The 17217-nt window shown below is 42.8% G+C and overlaps 1 protein-coding gene across 1 annotated transcript in view; it reads left to right on the forward strand.

Moving 5' to 3' along the window:
• The window catches only part of CASR (calcium sensing receptor), a 127942-nt gene that overhangs the window by 72627 nt on the left and 38098 nt on the right, over positions 1-17217 (forward strand). The window contains exons 2-3 of the mRNA XM_004712227.3: positions 11343-11769; positions 14520-14826. Coding sequence (XP_004712284.1) covers positions 11585-11769; positions 14520-14826 — 492 coding nt within the window. The 5' untranslated portion in view covers positions 11343-11584. The remainder of the gene's footprint in view (positions 1-11342; positions 11770-14519; positions 14827-17217) is intronic.

The raw sequence follows: 17217 nt of genomic DNA on the forward strand, positions 1-17217 counted from the left end.
CGCATTTGCTTATGTACCCACTTTGTCTTCAGCATTCGTGTTGGGGTAGGCTGGTGTGCTTCTTCCTTGTGGGTTTTGTTATTTCTTAGCTAGATGACCGTCTGTTTGTCTTCAAGCCAGTAAGACCCCAGATGCTGTATCATTTGATAGCCGGGCACCATCTGCTTTCTTCCCCACTTTTGCTAATGCACTCCATATGTCCTCAGTGATCGAGTAGGGGTAGATATGGTAATCTTTTAAAGAATAGTCCAATCATTACCACAGTCAATTATAGAACATTTTCTTCTTTCTGGTGCTTCACATTTCCCGCTTACCTCCCTTGCCATGCCCCCGAGGAAGTTACTAATCCAGTATTGTCTCTATAGATTTACCTATCCTGGATGTCATACACAGGAAAACATTCTAAATGCAAACAAAAACCCAACAACAATAACAAAATAAAACCGAAGAAACCCTCAGTCAAAAAGAAAGCAGAGACTATTACACACTGGACCACAGTACAAAGGAGTCCAAAGGGAAATCAAACGGAACCTCTGGGGAATCTCTTCTGACCAGAGACCAGGGATGTGAGCAGCCTTGCTATCAGAGTGCATTGTAAAGTGGGGGCTGCTGATGTAATGACGTTGTGTTAAAAAGTGCCTTGAGAGAGACGGGTTGTGCATCGTGAGAGACTGGCTCAGGTTGAGGACTGTGCTTTCCACTGGGTCCACACTTCCACAGCTCTGTGGTGTGTAGCTTGCAGCAAAAGTGTCGTGGGCTACCATAAATTTGGGAATACCTGGGGCTAACCAATGATCAACAACTGTCCTTATTGCGGGACTCTTGGTGCCTATCAGAGGAACATGGAGCTCACCTTATGTCCTCAACTCATTTTACCCCCACTACTCTTTAGTGGCACATTTGTTAAGGCCTTGGAATACCAGTCTAGAAAACTCCATCCTGGGTAAGTAGTTTCCTCACAATTTCGAAAGACAATACCAGGTCATGATTCTGCAGAACCATTTCTTTCTGTAGCTCTTCAAGGTTCTGGCATTTCTCTTGATTGAAAAATAAACCATAGTTGATCTATCTTCACTTTTCACCTGAACAGGCTCCCTAACCCTGTTGGTTTCTCCACAGTCATCGGCAAAGCTTACTTCATGCATGAAGGGACATGTTTCCATGGAAAAGATCCCTTGAGACATGCCTGTGTGTCAGCAGCACACCACGTATAACACCAGGCACCGGCGCTGGCGAAGCTCGGGGCCAGCACACATTTTCAACTCAAAATATGCTGAAGCCCAGAAAGAATGCTTCCTGTCATTTTTTAACCATGGCTTTTCACCACCCTCCACTCCCACTTTCTCTCTTTCCTCTCCTGGAAATAGCCTCATAACCTTGTAACACAGCTCGATCAGGTCATGGCACAACATATAATATTTATTCGTTCACTCAACCATGAACATGGCGCATAAGACCCTTGTTCTTAAGGAGCTCGTTACTGTTATTGAGTTGGCCATGGTAATTATGACCCCTGAACAAAGTGCTCCCCAGCCCTACACCATCCCCGTCATCAGCTGAGGGTAGGACAGTGTTTCATTGTGATCCATGGGGCTTCCTTGATCGATTTTCAGAATCAGATCACCAGGTCTTTCTCCCTGGTCTGTTTTAGCCTGAAATCTCCACTGGCCCCATTCAGCATCACAGCTTTCGGCAAGGTTCTGCTGCCAGGTGGGTGTTGGCTGTGCATGAAATGCATTGCTGGGAATGGACCCCAGGTGTCCTGCATGGGAAGTGAGACTTCTACCAGGGGACCATCACTGCCTCCAGACGTTCATCAGGCAGCACTAACACATGGTATCTCCCTTTTCTATTTTGCCTCCTGTGTTAGCTTTGTCTAGCCTTCTGTCTCCCCACTTTACTTGGCGCCAGGTGCAGCGACTCCCCGCTATTGTTCATCCTTCGCCCTCCCTTTCCTGCTAGCTTTTTCCAATGACTAACAGGAACGCAGCTCAGCTGGCTTTTATCACGCTCCTGCCCTTGCATTTTTCCAACTCAATTAAGCCATTACCAGGGCTAAATGAGGCATGGACTCTCCAAAAGTCACACCTGTCGTCAGGGAAATGGAGGGCCACAACCTGTGCAGCTGGCCAGCGGGCAGACGGCAAGCGATGCTTGAGGGTGGCAGTCGAGTGTGACCCAGCCCTGTGTGTGTGCTTCCCCTTGCTGAAAGAGGGCCCTCATTGTGAAACAAGATGTCCCTTGCATTAATATAGAAGGAGTGGAATCAGGGTATGGTCCCATTGGTGATGACAGATAAGGTGCCTGAATTCTTCATCAAATGTGTACCTGGTATGTATAGTGACCCGTATTGTTCAAGGTGCCCTCAGCAAGAGGCAAAGAAAGCTGTAACCAGAGCAGGTACTCGGGTTTTGTGATTATTGGTTGAACTTTCGCAGGCTCGCCCCCCATGAAAATGCACGTCTCGCCTTTCTGCAGTAGTGATTCTCCAACCTGTCACAGTTCCCAAAATGCCACAAAGTAAGTGGCTTTAGAGAGAAGAAGTTTATTTCTCACAGTTCTGGAAGTTAGACATCCAAGTCGGGGTCTTCTTGGCTGAGTCCATAGCTTCTGTGGGCCTCTGTGCTAGTTTCTGGACAGAAACTTGGCATTCCCTTGCTGCTTTTCTGTGCATCTGCCACCATGGTCACACAGTGTCTCACTCCCCCTATCACTTTCCTTTTTGTAAGGCAGATGAATTAGGACTAGGAGTCTCCTCCAATATGACCTTGTTTGATCCAACTGATAACAGAAGAAATGTCCAACCAAGGTCACATTCACAGGCACAGGGGTTAGGATTTCATCATACCTTTGGCTGAGGGGGACGGGTACAATTCAACCCATAGCATAACCCTGTTGTTAGTAGTCTTTATCATCAGTGTACTAAAAGAGGCCAAGAGCCATGTATGGTTCAATAAGCCAGAGGTAAATCGCTGGACTCACCTTATGAAGATAAACAATCTCTCTTGGAGTTAGGTAATCTAGAATTTTTATTCCTGTGACCTTTCAACCTAGAAATTGAGAAATGGTGGCTTTTGAGCTTGTTGCGCTTTAAACTGACCGAGTGTGTCAGGGGAAGAAGTCTGTGCCATCTTTCTGCTCTATAGTCCCCCAGTTTCCAGAAACATTGAGTGGGACAAACTTTCATTATGATGAGAACCAAAATGCCACCGTGTTGACCCTAACCTTGCCTATCTGTCCCCTGTTAACTTGTCCTTGACTCTGGACCCTGGATGTGACTGATTTTTAGACAAATGCAAGTTGAACAGATATGTATTTAGCATCAAGTTCCAGGAGCCTTGTTCAACACTAGGGATGCATCTGTGATCATGATTTTATCCCTCCCTGCCATCAGGAACCTTCCATCTCTGGGGAGGGAGGAAGGAGTGGCTTCTCTGTCCTGGATCTAGCCCACTAGTCCCTGTATTCTACTAGCCAAATTCATTCATTCGACAAATATTTATGCAGCAGCTACTAAATTCCAGACACTGCTTAGTGCTAGACTACAGTGGTGAGGAAAAGGAGACAGGCCCTGCCCTCAGGAGACTTCCAGTCCTGACCTTGACTTACCTCTCTCTCTGGCAATCATCAGACAGAGAATGTCACTCCTCCCTCAATGCACCCTCAACACTATTTATAGCACGAACTAGAATACTTTTCTGTTTTTATGGTGGTCCCTTTTAAGCCATGAGCACCTTTGAAGGAGAAGATTTCAATTATCTTTCCCTTGTGCTTTACACTCTGCCTAATTCAAATAGAAACTCAATAAATGCATGAACCAATGGAACCGGTAGACTGGTTAACACCATCTACTAACCAACATCTCCTGCAAAAGGAACTTAAAAGGACCATCATCTGTCAATACCGAAACATAATATCAAGGACCTTCTAAACACAAAACGAACTGGCCCATAGGTCATTTCTTCTTCCAGGATACACCTGACAGTGAGAAAAAGAACAAACATCAGCTCCAGCTTGCATTTCATACACACCACACACACACACACACACACACACACACACACACACACAATTTTTTTTTTTCTCAAGAGCAAATGAGTTTATTTTTGACTCAAAATTTAGAGTTTCCTTGTTAGATGTGATGAGGTTTCATTTTCTTTTCATTCCATTTTAATTTATGAACTTTTAAAAATTCCCCATATAGCTGTTAAATATTGAAGTTACCCCTAGCTACATTAAGATAAATAAATGAAAACAATGGCTTAAGCATAAAGCTTATTTAAAATGTCAGGGATAGTCTGGTTGATATTGAGGTCCCGTTCTATGACGTCCTGAGGAACTCAATTCTTCTCGGCTCGTGACGTCATGATTCCCTCACTCACTGCCATCAATTTGATGCTGAATCGTAGCAACCCTGTGGGACAGGTAGCTCTGCTCTTGCGCGTTTCTGAGACTGTGACGTCATGGGAGTAGAAAGTCTCATCTTTCTCCTGTGGAGTGGCTGGTGGTTTCAAACTTCTGACCTTGCAGTTCGCCACCTATACATAAGCAGTGTGCCACCAGGCCACCGTTCATTGTTCCCTAGGTTGCGGCATTTGTGCTCATGTTCCAAGAACGGCGCCAGCAGCACCTCCAACCCCAGAATGGAGGAAAGCGGATGGAGGGGCAAAGTGTTCTGGAAGCCGCCACAGAGCAGTCCAACAAACGTCCTGTTGTTTGGAACTCAGTCATGTGACTACACAACCTAAGAGAAGTTGAGGAAAGTAGTGTTTGTTTTGGACAAACATATGTCCAGCTCAAAACCATTTTACTGTGAAAGAAAAAGAGTTCAGACATGAGGGGTGGGGTACAATTAGCAATCACTCTTAAGAGTCTGTGGGTGATACAAATGCTTACTGCACTTAGCTGTTCACCACGAGGTTGGAGGCTTGAGTCTACCCAGAGGTGCCTTGGAAGAAAGGCCATCTACTAGCCAAAATGCAGACATGGAAACTCCTGTGGAGCAGCACAGTTCTACATGGGCACCTACAGGGTGGCCCTGAGTCGGCGTCACTTCTATACCCACTGATTCCAGTCCACGAAACTGATGTGTTGGAAATAATCGTTCAAGATCCTTTGTATCCTAATTATTTCAAGCTAGAGTCACGCTGAAGAACTGCAGTTGCCAAAGTGCTAAGATCACACCTCGTATTGCTTTGGGTATCCCTGTCTTACAGGGGGGCTGGAGTGGGCAGGAGAATCAAAAGGACAAATTTATTCGAATGCTATAGGGAAAGAAGAAGGAGGATCTAGAATGACTATAAACCTTGAAAGCAAATTAGAGCCTGGTAATGGAGCTAACAGGGGCAGTGTGGAGAATGATCTCATTAACTGCTACAAATTCGCCTGCAATCTCTCCTTCATCCAGTACTTCTCACCATGACTTTTCTGTTTGAGTGGACTAATGAAGTTAATAAATATCTCCAACTAGTTAATCTTTCACAGGTCTTAGTGACTTACTCTAGCCTCTTTTAATGTTCTCACTCCTAATTTAGTACATAGCACTTCTTAAAGTCCCAGGGTCTTAAAGCTTTCTAAATCCAAGTGCCCAGACTTTCTCCTATCAGTAAACTGAGTATATAAACAATCTATTCCCTCTTCTAGAAAGTGAAATTATTACCCTCTTTCCAAAAGCTAGGGGTCCTCATTGCACATTGGTTAAAGCACTTGCCTGCTAACTGAAAGATCAGCAGTTCAAACCCCCCAGCCACTCTGAAGAAGAAAGATGAAGCCATCTGTTTCTATAAAGATTGCAGCCTTGGAAACTGTCTGAGGTAGTTCTACTCTGTTCTGTAATATCACTATGAGTAAGAATTTACATGAGGGCAGGGGGTTATTCGATTTTTATAAAGTTGCTATGAAGATGAAAATATATTGGATATTGAAAACATAGCACAATGGTTCAATAAATGCTAGGTTCTGTCCCCTTCCAAAGTACTTTCTTTCTTAATTTATTCTTTTAACAAACATTCATTCAGCATTATTATTTTATCACTGTGGTAAGTGCTGAGGGGCAAAGTTGAGTTTAGTCATGGGTAGCAAGACTACTTTTTTTTTTCATTTCTGAATGCTGAGGTCTGGTGTGACCCCTCTACTCATGCCCCTGCCTCACTGAACTGGGAGCTCCCGAATGCATGAGACTGTCAGTGTTTGTCTCCCAGACTTCAGCACATGAGCTCATTAAATGTATGAATGAATGCATGACCAGTGCCCAAGGAATGAAGCCAAAAACTTAAAACTAGGACTGGAGTCAGAAAACTGGAACGGTCATGGATGTTCAGAAAGCATACTTAGCAGGTGATTTTTAGGGTAATTACATGCATGTTAAAAGTCTGCTGGGCTAAAAAAAAAAAAAGTCTGCTGGGCTGCTCCTTCCAGGTGACTCACCTCACTCAGCTAGAATGGCTGTTAGAGGACCATATGGGACTGCTAAAGGGCACATCACATGGGTTAAGAGATTTGGCTGTGGAATCAGATTTTTGCACTTGCAAGCATCACCATGATAAAGTGTGATGAACCTTCCAAGAAGAAAAATTCAAGATCCAAGATGTAGGAGACTAGAAGCAAGTGGACTTTGCTTGAAGGTTCAGAGAAAGATCCTCCTTGAAGAGTCCTGTAAGTTGCCAGCACACAACTAAGGCATGAGCAGGAGGGGAAAGCCAGCCTGTGCTCCACTTTCCACACTGTGAACATTGGTAAAAGGCTGTATCTGCCCTTTGAATGAATTCCTTTCTTCATTACACAAGTTCACCAAACCATGCCCCCACAGGACTGGTGTCTCAAAGCTTAAGAATAAGTAGATGCTAGACGGGAATGGTTTCCAAGGAAGGAAAATGGCATGCACAGGGCCTTGGGGTTTAGCAACGTCTCTTGTACTTGTAGAACTGATGTAATTTCAATTTAACTGGAATACAGAGCTCAAAATGTAGACACAAAAGTAAGGTTGGAAAGATAATCATCATAGCTATCACTTTCTGTGAGACTACTAGTTGCACTGTGTTAATAGCTCTCCATCTGTTATTGTATTGAGATCTGAGAGGTTGAACTGGCCCAGAGTCATAGTGAGGATATAGTAGGGCTAGGATTCATAGCCAGGTTTAACTCCACACCTGTGCCCCAAATACATAGGAAAAAATGAGAAAAGTTCCAAGAAAACACTACAAGAACAAAATAACCTAAAAAAAAAAAAAGGCAAGAAAAATCAGACGCCACAGAAAAACTTCAAATAGAAATCCAGAAAATCAATACTAAGATTTCAAACATAATGCATTGAAAGAACAAAGTGGATTGAATTAATAGAAGGCAGAATTAGTGAGGGTGAAGACAAATTTCTCAATAATCTTCTAGAGGAACAGTTAGAAGCAAAACAAAAATTTCAGGAGAAAGCCAAAGAGTTAAATGGAACCCCATTTGGAGGGGGAAAAAATTATGTTTAATCAGAATTCCAGAACAGGATGATGAAACAATTAAAATTGCAAAGAATATTGATGAAGATTTTTTGAAAGAAAACTTCCCTAACGCTATGAAAGATGAGAAGATATGCATTTAAGAAGCTACATAAACCCCAAACAGGATAGTGAGACATATGGGGTCCTGTTTCATTCTTCTTCAAATGGACACAGTTTGTTGTTCTCCAGTTCCTTGTTTTCAGATTTGTAGGCTTTTTCAACTTTGGATATTTCTATATGTAGGTTGATTTATAGATGTTGTTGTTGTCATGTATATTAATATCTGGTTGTTGTCTACTGCTGTTGGTTCTCTGTCCAAAGAACTCTCTTCAGTATTTCTTCTAAGATTGGTCTAGTTTTTATAAATGGTCTTAATTTCTATTTATTTGGAAATGCCCTGATTTCACCATCATATTTTAGGGACAGTTTTGCTGGGTATATGATTTTGGCTAGCATTTTTTTCCTTCAGGGTTTTATATATTTATCCCTTTGCCTTCTTGCCCGCATGGTTTCTCCTCAAAAATCAGCTCTTAGTCTTATTGTTTCTCCTTTTGGGGTAACATCATTTTCCATGAGCTGCTTTCAGGATTCTTTCCTTGTCTTTGGTTTTGCCAAGTTCGATGCTGATATGGAATGGTGATTTTATTTTGGAAAGTCTATCCTGTTTAGGGGTTTATGTAGCTTCTTAAATGCATATCTTCTCATCTTTCATAGTGTTAGGGAAGTTTTCTTTCAAAAACTCATCAATTTTCAACATATCTGTGGGACTTTTTTCATTTTCTTCATATTGGAGTTTAGCTCTGATGTATTTTGTCATTTGGCATAGCCCTCTTGGATTTTTGTTATATGTTTTTTGGTATATGAAACCCAGGATTGATGAACCCAGAGAGATAGCAAGTAGAATAAGGACCCCTGGGGGACACAGTGGGGGAGGCTGGGAGAAGATGATATCAAGGCATTCAGGAAGGAAGATAAAGTGTTTTAACTGACTGTGGTCACAATTGTACAATATTGCTTGATGTGATTGAACTATGGCATGATATGATAACTGTATTAGCTCCCAATAAAAAGGTTTTGGAGAAGAAGAAAAAGTGGACCAAGAATATGAACAGACATGTCCCCGAAGAAGACCTTCATGCTGCCAACAAATATATGAAAAAATGTTCAAGCTCACTAGCCACTTGAGAGATGCAAATCAAAACACTAATGAAATAACTTCTTGCACCAGCATTACTAGCAAAGTTCAGTACAGCAAACAGCACCTGCTGGCAAAGGTCCAGAGCAACTGAAACCCTCAATACTTGTGCTGAGGCTGGAAAATAATGTAACCACTGTAGAAAGCAACATGGTGCTGCTTCCCATGTTGGGAATAGACATGCCATGTGACCAGCCACACCTTTACTTGGCATACATCCTAGAGCAGGGCTCAGCAAACTTTTGAGATAGAAAAGCCAATCCTGTCCCTCACAACAATTCAAAAATTATTTGAGAGCCATAAATATGTATTTACAAACAAATGGAATCAGTATGATCTGATTAATATCCCTTAAATTTTTTTAAAACTTTACCTCCAAGCCACCTGTATGTACTGAAAGAGCAGCATATGGCTCTCGAGCCGCAATTGGCTGTCCCCTGCCCTAGAAAAATTAAGCTGCTACATAAATATATACTTACATGCACCTGTGTTCATCTCAGCACCATTCACAAGAGCAAAAACATGTAAACAACCTAAATGCCTATCAGGGGAGGAATGGATAACTAAGCTTTGGTCCAAACACACAATGGAAGGCTACACAATGTTAAAGGATAACCGTGTTCTGTTGAATACCTCATGACATAGACAAACTGGGAGGTCATTAGGTCAATCACAAACGGACCATTATCATGAAAAGTCAAGAAAAATGCTTTTACACTGAAAGAAACATACTTTGATGGTTAGGGACAGGGGGAAAGTCACAGGCTAGAGCACAGGTTCTCAGACTTATTTGAGCAGTCACCTCCTTTTCAGAAATAAAAACAAACCCACCCAACCATGGCAATTAAAACTTTTATACTAAAGCTCATAATACGGTTTATATAATTTATATTATATTATAAATTATAAATATAAATTTTATCATTTAAGTATCTGCTTTTGCAGCACCCCACCCCACCCCCATTGGACCAGCACCCCAGGGAGTAGTATAGTATCTCACATTTTTTGAAACACTTGGACAAAGATTAGCCTGAGTAAAGGGGTTGACAATAAATAACAAAGGGAAGGTTGGTGAAATTGATTCAGGCAAGACATTTGGGAGGTGCAGGAGTTAAAGGCAACAGAAGCAAATACTGTTACATTCACAGCCTTGCAATAACTAGCCATGCTCCATCAATAGATTGCTAGATAGACATGCAGGCTGAACAGGTTTGGGAGGGAAAGTGGGAGTATACTCACAAATATACATATATATGCATATATATACATATGTATACATATGAATGTTTGTATATGTTTACCTTTGGTGGAGCATTCAAAGTGCAAAGTTATGAAAACTACTTAGACATAACCAAACATCCTGAAGGAATAAGTCACTTGGCCTTGGAGATCAGGATCATAATGTCAGGTGACTCCAAGTTCAATTGGCATAACATAGTTCACAGAGACAATCTTCGGCATCCTACTTTGATGAGTAGTGATTGGGTCTTAAAAGCTCCTGAGTGGCCACATAAGGTTTAACTATTGGTTTCTCCCTGTCCAGAGGTAAGATGGTGAAAATCAAAAACGTATGGAAACAATCAGACCAATGATCTAATGGACCAGGAGAGCATCAGCCTCCGTAGCCCTGAGACATAAAGAATTAGAGAGTGCCCAGGTATCACTACCAACTGCCCTCAAAAGGATCACATTAGAAGGTCCTGGGCACAGATAAACCCCCCAGGACCAATATTGAGAGTATCCATACCAGGAGGAGAAGGGGAAGGAGGGGAAAGAAAGGGGGAACCGATCACAATGATCTACATATAACCCCCTCCCAGGGGGATGGACAACAGAAAAGCGGGTGAAGGGAGACATCGGTCAGAGTAAGACATGAAAATAAAATAATAATAATTTATAAACTATTAATGTTTCATGAGGAAGGTGGGGGAGGGAAATGAGAAGCTGATACCAAGGGCTCAAGTAGAAAGAAAATGTTTTGAAAATGATGATGGCAACAAATGTACAAATGTGCTTGACACAATGGATGGATGGATGGATTGTGAAAAGAGCTGTATTGACCCCCAATAACATGATTAAAAAGGAGAAGAAGAAGAAGGTCCTGGACAGAGTGGGAGAGAAAATTTGGAACAGAACTCAAAGTCATAAAGACCAGATTTAGTGGTCAGACAAAGGTGGTACCCCCCACCCCCAACACTATTGCTCTCAGTCATGGAACTCAGCCATGCTAGAATAGGCATCCACTTAAGATGGTCAAAGGCAGCACTTAGCCAAGAACAAGGTTCAGCACGTTAGGAAAGGAGGAGGAATGGAAACTAGGAACTCAGGAAGTGGGGTAGGTGATGATACTTTGAGGGGTTTGCAAAGGATGAGCTGAAACAAAATGTGGCTGAGTTATTAAACATAAATTGGCGATCAGCTCGGACTCACAGTGACCCCGTGTCAAACAGAGTAAAACAAATGGCTCTGCGTCATCTGCATGGTTGTTGCTATGTCTGAGCCCAGTGTTACAGCTACCTTGTTAATCCATCTCCTTGAGGGTTTTTCTCTCTTTTTCACGGACCCTCAACTTTATCTTGATCCCCCTCTCTGTGTTGCAGCCACCAGAACAAGATGGGATTTAGATTTTGTTGACTTCATTTGTTTCTCTTTTCTCTTAGCAAGCATCGCAGACGGTCTCTACAGGATGTGGATTCTAAAGACTCAAGGATCACCCACATTACTCATCTGCAGTGGAGAAGGCAGCAATGGCGATTCAAACACCGCTGCCTCCATCCTGTTAAAAATTTCTCTGTAGATATGTGCCCCCACGACAGAGACTGAATTATACCAAGGGGGGAAGTTCTTGGGCTCCCACGCCTCTAGCATTCGTCCCTCATCCCACCAGAGAGGAAACAGGACCATGGCTTTTTATAGCTGCTGTTTGATCCTCTTAACCTTTGCCTGGCAGCCTTCTGCCTATGGGCCTGACCAGCGAGCCCAGAAGAAAGGGGATATTATCCTTGGGGGGCTCTTTCCGATTCATTTTGGAGTAGCAGCCAAAGACCAAGATCTAAAATCAAGACCAGAGTCCGTGGAATGTATCAGGTAAGGGAAGCAGCTAGGTCTGTGGATCCTCTCCTCTTCTCTTCCTTTTTCTTCTCCATGACTGGGGGTGGGGGGCGGGGCAGTGAGCTGCACTCAACCCCAGGAATGCTTTTTTCAAAGTTGGTTCTCCTTTCAAAAATGGTGATTGGTAGTCAAGCTTACTCTATTTTCTTCTTTTTAAAAATTCCTTTCCAAAAATAAAATGTCAAGGATATTGTGTAGAAAAATCCATGACTTATGTTGCTCTTTGGTAGCTGACTCAACATGATTTACCTATGGCAGTGTGCTGCTTAGTGGAAGACTAAGAACCTAGAAAGAAATTTATCATACTTCTTGAAAGCCTGAATCATCAAACCCTTACTGACCTTATCTGCCCCAATAGTCAGTAATACCTGAGTATTGGCTTCCTCACGCTTATTATTTTTTTAAGGATCTTAGATTTGATGCAAGGGAACCCTGGTGGCATAGTGGCTACAAGTTGAACTTCTAACCGCAAGGTCAGCAGTTCAAAACCACTGTTCCTTGGGAGAAAGATGTGGCGTTCCACTCTTGTGTAGAGTTACAGTCTTGGAAATTCAGAGGAGTAGTTCTACCCTGTCCTATAGAGTCCCTTTGAGTTGGCATCAATTTGAGAGCAATGAGGAAGCAAGTTGATGCAGACATGCCCCAAAATGCTGTCCACAATGTTTTAGAACTGACACCATTAGGAAGTTTCATACAAATCTGAAACGAGTTACTAACCGTTGTGTAGAATTCAGGAGCTGCCCAGAATAAGCGTGTCTCATTTGACACCTCTTTGATTATAACTATCACGTTTCCTTAAATATTTTATTTTCCCAAATGCTCATAGATTTTATTCACTCAACAATTCTTTCAGGACATGATCTCTGGACTCCTCACTATCTGGCTGTCCTCCCCACTATCTGGCTGTCCTCCCTCTGGATGGTCCCTAATTTATTATGACCGATCCAGAAGCCAATACAACTCTTTTACCTAGGATGTGACTCCTGCAAAGAGGAATGCTCCATGCATCACCTCCTTTGACCTGGGCATCAGCGACTTTAGTGCGCATCCCAAGTCTTCACTCACTGTCTGAGTGGGTGGTGGGGATTTGTCTCTGGGTCTTGTGACTTCCAGAAAGGATCCAGCACTTTCCATTGGTCTTTGTGATAGACAGAAAATAAAAATGAAAACCAGTGTCTCCCCGGCCGCCACACCCCCCAAAAACGGATTTGTACTTATGGTCTAATGGGAGCTGGCAAATGAGCTAACATTTCTTTTGAATGCAGAAAAACTGAATGCAGAATTTCACTGACATTCATCAGATCTTTCACAACACCCATATGGACAAATATCCTCTTTGTTGTACTATCATGGACTGCTGGGGGGGCGGGGGCGCGGGGATGTGTAGTGTATTCAAGCAAGAAGTTTGCCCTTCAATAATCATCTTTAAAATTATATTAAAGAAAGATGGTTGAGCCAGTTTAATAGCAGAGATGTTTTATGTGAAGAAAAATTCTGCAATATCTCTTAATAACCTTTCTAGTTTAAAACATGCAATTCAAATAAGCAAACAAAGAAATATTACAGGAACTGACAAAAAGGAAACACCACACACAATTTAGATCAGAACCTTTCAGAACAAGAATGGTATAGGGAAAGACACTACTCAGTAGACAGTAGTGCCACTTGTAGATAGTATGTCTCACCTACTCAGTTAAAGTAAGGAGTGTTGCAATAGACAGGGAGAAGCAGCTGTGTTGTCACCCTGTCTCCTGTGGGAACTGGTAGACTCATCTGTTGAGCCTTCACTCTGCTCTCAGCTCCTGGGATCGTGAGACCTTTACCACGGATCCCATCTTTCTTTGTTAATTTGCTTGGTGTGTACTTCTTTTCTTTGAAAAGCAATGCATGAGTCTATATCTTTAAAAGCTTCATATACATAAGCAAAAGCACACAATTTTAAAATGTATTATTCTACCACCTAGCAAAAGCCAATCGCCACTGTTTATATAGAACCTTCGTGAGCATCTATCTATTTGCGTATTTACAAAAAGGAAGTCACTTTCTTTCCTCTTAACATCCGAGAATGTCAGTTTCAATCTGTGGCTACAGATCACAGGTTGTTTTTGGTTTTCCCACAATATTAAAATCCTGTCTAATTTCTACTTCTCCTAGGCATTTTTTTGGTTGAAAATGTATGTATTAACTCTGATCAAAAAAATCCCAGCCATTTCAAATTATTTGCCACATGACACATATGCAAATGATTGATTACATGACTAATAATCATCTTGATTCTTATTATTGCTCCCCAAGTCTGTGCAGCCTGGTGGCATAGTGGTAATGCATTGAGGCTGTAACAGCAAGGTCAGTAGTTTGAAACTATCAGCCATGCCAAGGGGGAAAGATTGGACTTTCTATACCTATAAAGGGTTACCTGCAGGGGCAATTCTGCCCTATCCCATTGGGTGACTGAGTCAGAATCGACTTGATGGAAGTGAGTTTGGGTTACTTTGAGAAGGCTGAGAGGCACCGTGCTGCGGTTTTTACCTAATTACCTCATCCTCACTGCCACTCAGTGGTAGAACGAGTCTCCCCCATTTTGCAGAGGGGAATTTGAAACGCAGAGAGTGCTTCACAAAACTCAGTACTAACAGAGCCGTCGTCAAACCCAGCTTTGCTCAGGCCTTGTGCTGAAGCGGATGACCAGAAAACCTCACATTTTCTTCACTTTCTCTCTCCTCCAGGTATAATTTCCGAGGGTTTCGCTGGTTACAAGCAATGATTTTTGCCATAGAGGAGATAAACAGCAGCCCAGCCCTTCTTCCCAACATGACGCTTGGCTACCGGATTTTTGACACCTGCAACACCGTTTCTAAGGCCCTAGAGGCCACCCTGAGTTTTGTTGCCCAGAATAAAATCGATTCTTTGAACCTCGACGAGTTCTGCAATTGCTCGGAGCATATCCCCTCTACGATCGCTGTGGTGGGAGCAACGGGCTCGGGCATCTCCACGGCCGTGGCCAACCTGCTGGGGCTCTTCTACATTCCCCAGGTACCTGTAGCTTCTCACCTGCAACAACATGGGATCAGAAAAGTCAGCTTGGAAGGGTGTCATGCCTGGTGTCCGTGCGTTGGTATTTCCCCATCTTTGACTTTACATTGGCACAAAAGATCTTTTATTGAGTCAGGGTATTGTACCATGACCACATGGAATTTCTGAGACCCCTCTTTTCTTCCAAGGTTACAAAAGCATGAATAGTTCAAGAGCTCTTACTGAAGCTGCCCCATCACTGAAGCTGCAGATCCCACGCGGTGGTCTGTCAGTCAGAGCTCTCAGTTTGTATGTAGAAGACCAGGTTCAATGTCTGAGCAATGCTCCTGAGGGACAGTCACCACCTCACTGCCTGTGGAGACTCGCATGCTGCTATGATGCTGAGCAGGTTTCAGCAGAGCTTCCAGACCAAGACAGACTAGGAAGAAAGGCTGGTAGATCTATTTCCCAAACGAAAACCCTGTGGCTCACAATAGCTGGAGCATGTTATGCATGCAGTGGCCAAGATTCAGGGCCCAAATTGACAGCCCCTAGCAACAATGAAAAGGGTTTTGTTTTTACCAAATTCAATTTGTAGCCCCATTAACTTGTCTATATTACCAAAGTAATTTGTTTGGAGTTTTTAATATAAAACTAGTTTTAGATTTTCAGAATTATTGTGGAGACCGTACAGATAGTTTCTGCATACTGTGCACCCAGTGTCCTCTCTCGTTAACACCTTACTTCAGCATGGGACGTGGGTGTCCCAGTTGACGCATCAATCCTGATACATTGCTGCTGCTGTAAGGTTGGCCCTACGTACAACAAAATGAAGCCCTGGACCGCCCGGTGCTGTTCACAGCTGTGCTCCTTGAGCCCGTGATTGCAGCCACTCTGTCAGTCCATCTCAGTGAAGGTCTTTTTCTTTTTTTTTTTTTAATCGTTTTATTAGGGGCTCATACAACTCTTATCACAATCCATACATACATCAATTGTGTAAAGCACATTTGTACATTCATTGCCCTCATCATTCTCAAAACATTTGCTCTCCACTTAAGCCCCCAGCATTAGGTCCTCATTTTCCCCCTCCCTCCCCACTCCCTCATCCCTCATAAGCCCTTGATAATTTAAAAATTATTATTTTGTCATATCTTGCCCTGTCTGACGTCTCCCTTCACCCGCTTTTCTGTTGTCCGTCCCCCAGGGAGGAGGTCACATGTAAATCCTTGTCATTGATTCCATCTCTCCAACCCACTCTCCCTCTACTCTCTCAGTATCACCACTCACACCCCTGGTCCTGAAGGGATCATCTGCCCTGGATTCCCTGTGTTTCCAGTTCCTATCTGTACCAGTGTACATGCAAGGTAGAAGTCAGATCATGATAGTGCGGGGTGGAGGTGGGGGTAGCATTTAGGAACTAGAGGAAAGTTGTAATTTTCATCGTTGCTACATCACACCCTGACTGGCTCATCTCCTCCCCGAGACCCCTCTGCAAAGGGATCTCCAGTGGCCTACTAATGGGCTTTGGGTCTCCACCCCACACTCCCCCCCCCATCATTCACTATGGTAAGATTTTTTTTTTCTGGTGATGCCTTATACCTGATCCCTTCTCGACACCTTGTGATTGCACAGGCTGGTGTGCTTCTTCCATGGGGTTTTGTTGCTTCTGAGCTAGATGGCCGCTTGTTTACCTTCAAACTTTTAAGACCCCAGATGTGGAGGTCTTTTGCAATGACCCTCTGTTACCAAGCATGCTATCCTCTTCTGGAGACTGATCCCCTGTGATAATATTTCAAAATTTATGAGACAAAATTCTGGCCATCCTTCTTCCAAGCCAGATGTACTTATTCTTCTGGCAGCCTGACGCCATAGCTTAAAAGCATCAATTCTTCTGAGTCCTTAAAGTAACCACTCTGCTTTTTAATACTTTTGCGGGGGGTTCGCCCACTTGACCTGTTGCTTCCATGGGTGTTGATTATTGATCTAAGTAAAATGAAATCCCGGACAACTTCACTCCTTTCTCCATTTGTCATGATGCTGGTCCACTGGTGAGGACTTTTTTTTTTTATGTTAAGGTTCATACTGAAGGCTGTAATCATTCCACCAGGAATTTCTTCAAGTCCTCTTCAATTTTAGCGTGCTTGTGCCATCAGGATATCACCGTTGTTAAATTAGTTGATGCTTGATCATTATTGACTGAAGTCCATACTTTATTTTGATTCCCTCAGTTTTACCATGATGTCCTTTTCCTGATCCCGTCCAGGATCTGCCTCATTATATGGCGCTCCTCAATTCCCTCATGGGTTTTACAGTTTCTCAATGTGTCCTTGTTTTCTATTATCCTAATAACTTGTAGTCAAATATTTTGTAGAATGTTCCTCAATTGGAAATTGTCTAATGTTTCCCCAAGGT

This window comes from Echinops telfairi, unplaced genomic scaffold (genome assembly GCF_000313985.2).
Source record: "Echinops telfairi isolate 266 unplaced genomic scaffold, ASM31398v2 ScPeMD7_17;HRSCAF=63, whole genome shotgun sequence".
Taxonomy (NCBI): Eukaryota; Metazoa; Chordata; class Mammalia; order Afrosoricida; family Tenrecidae; genus Echinops; species Echinops telfairi.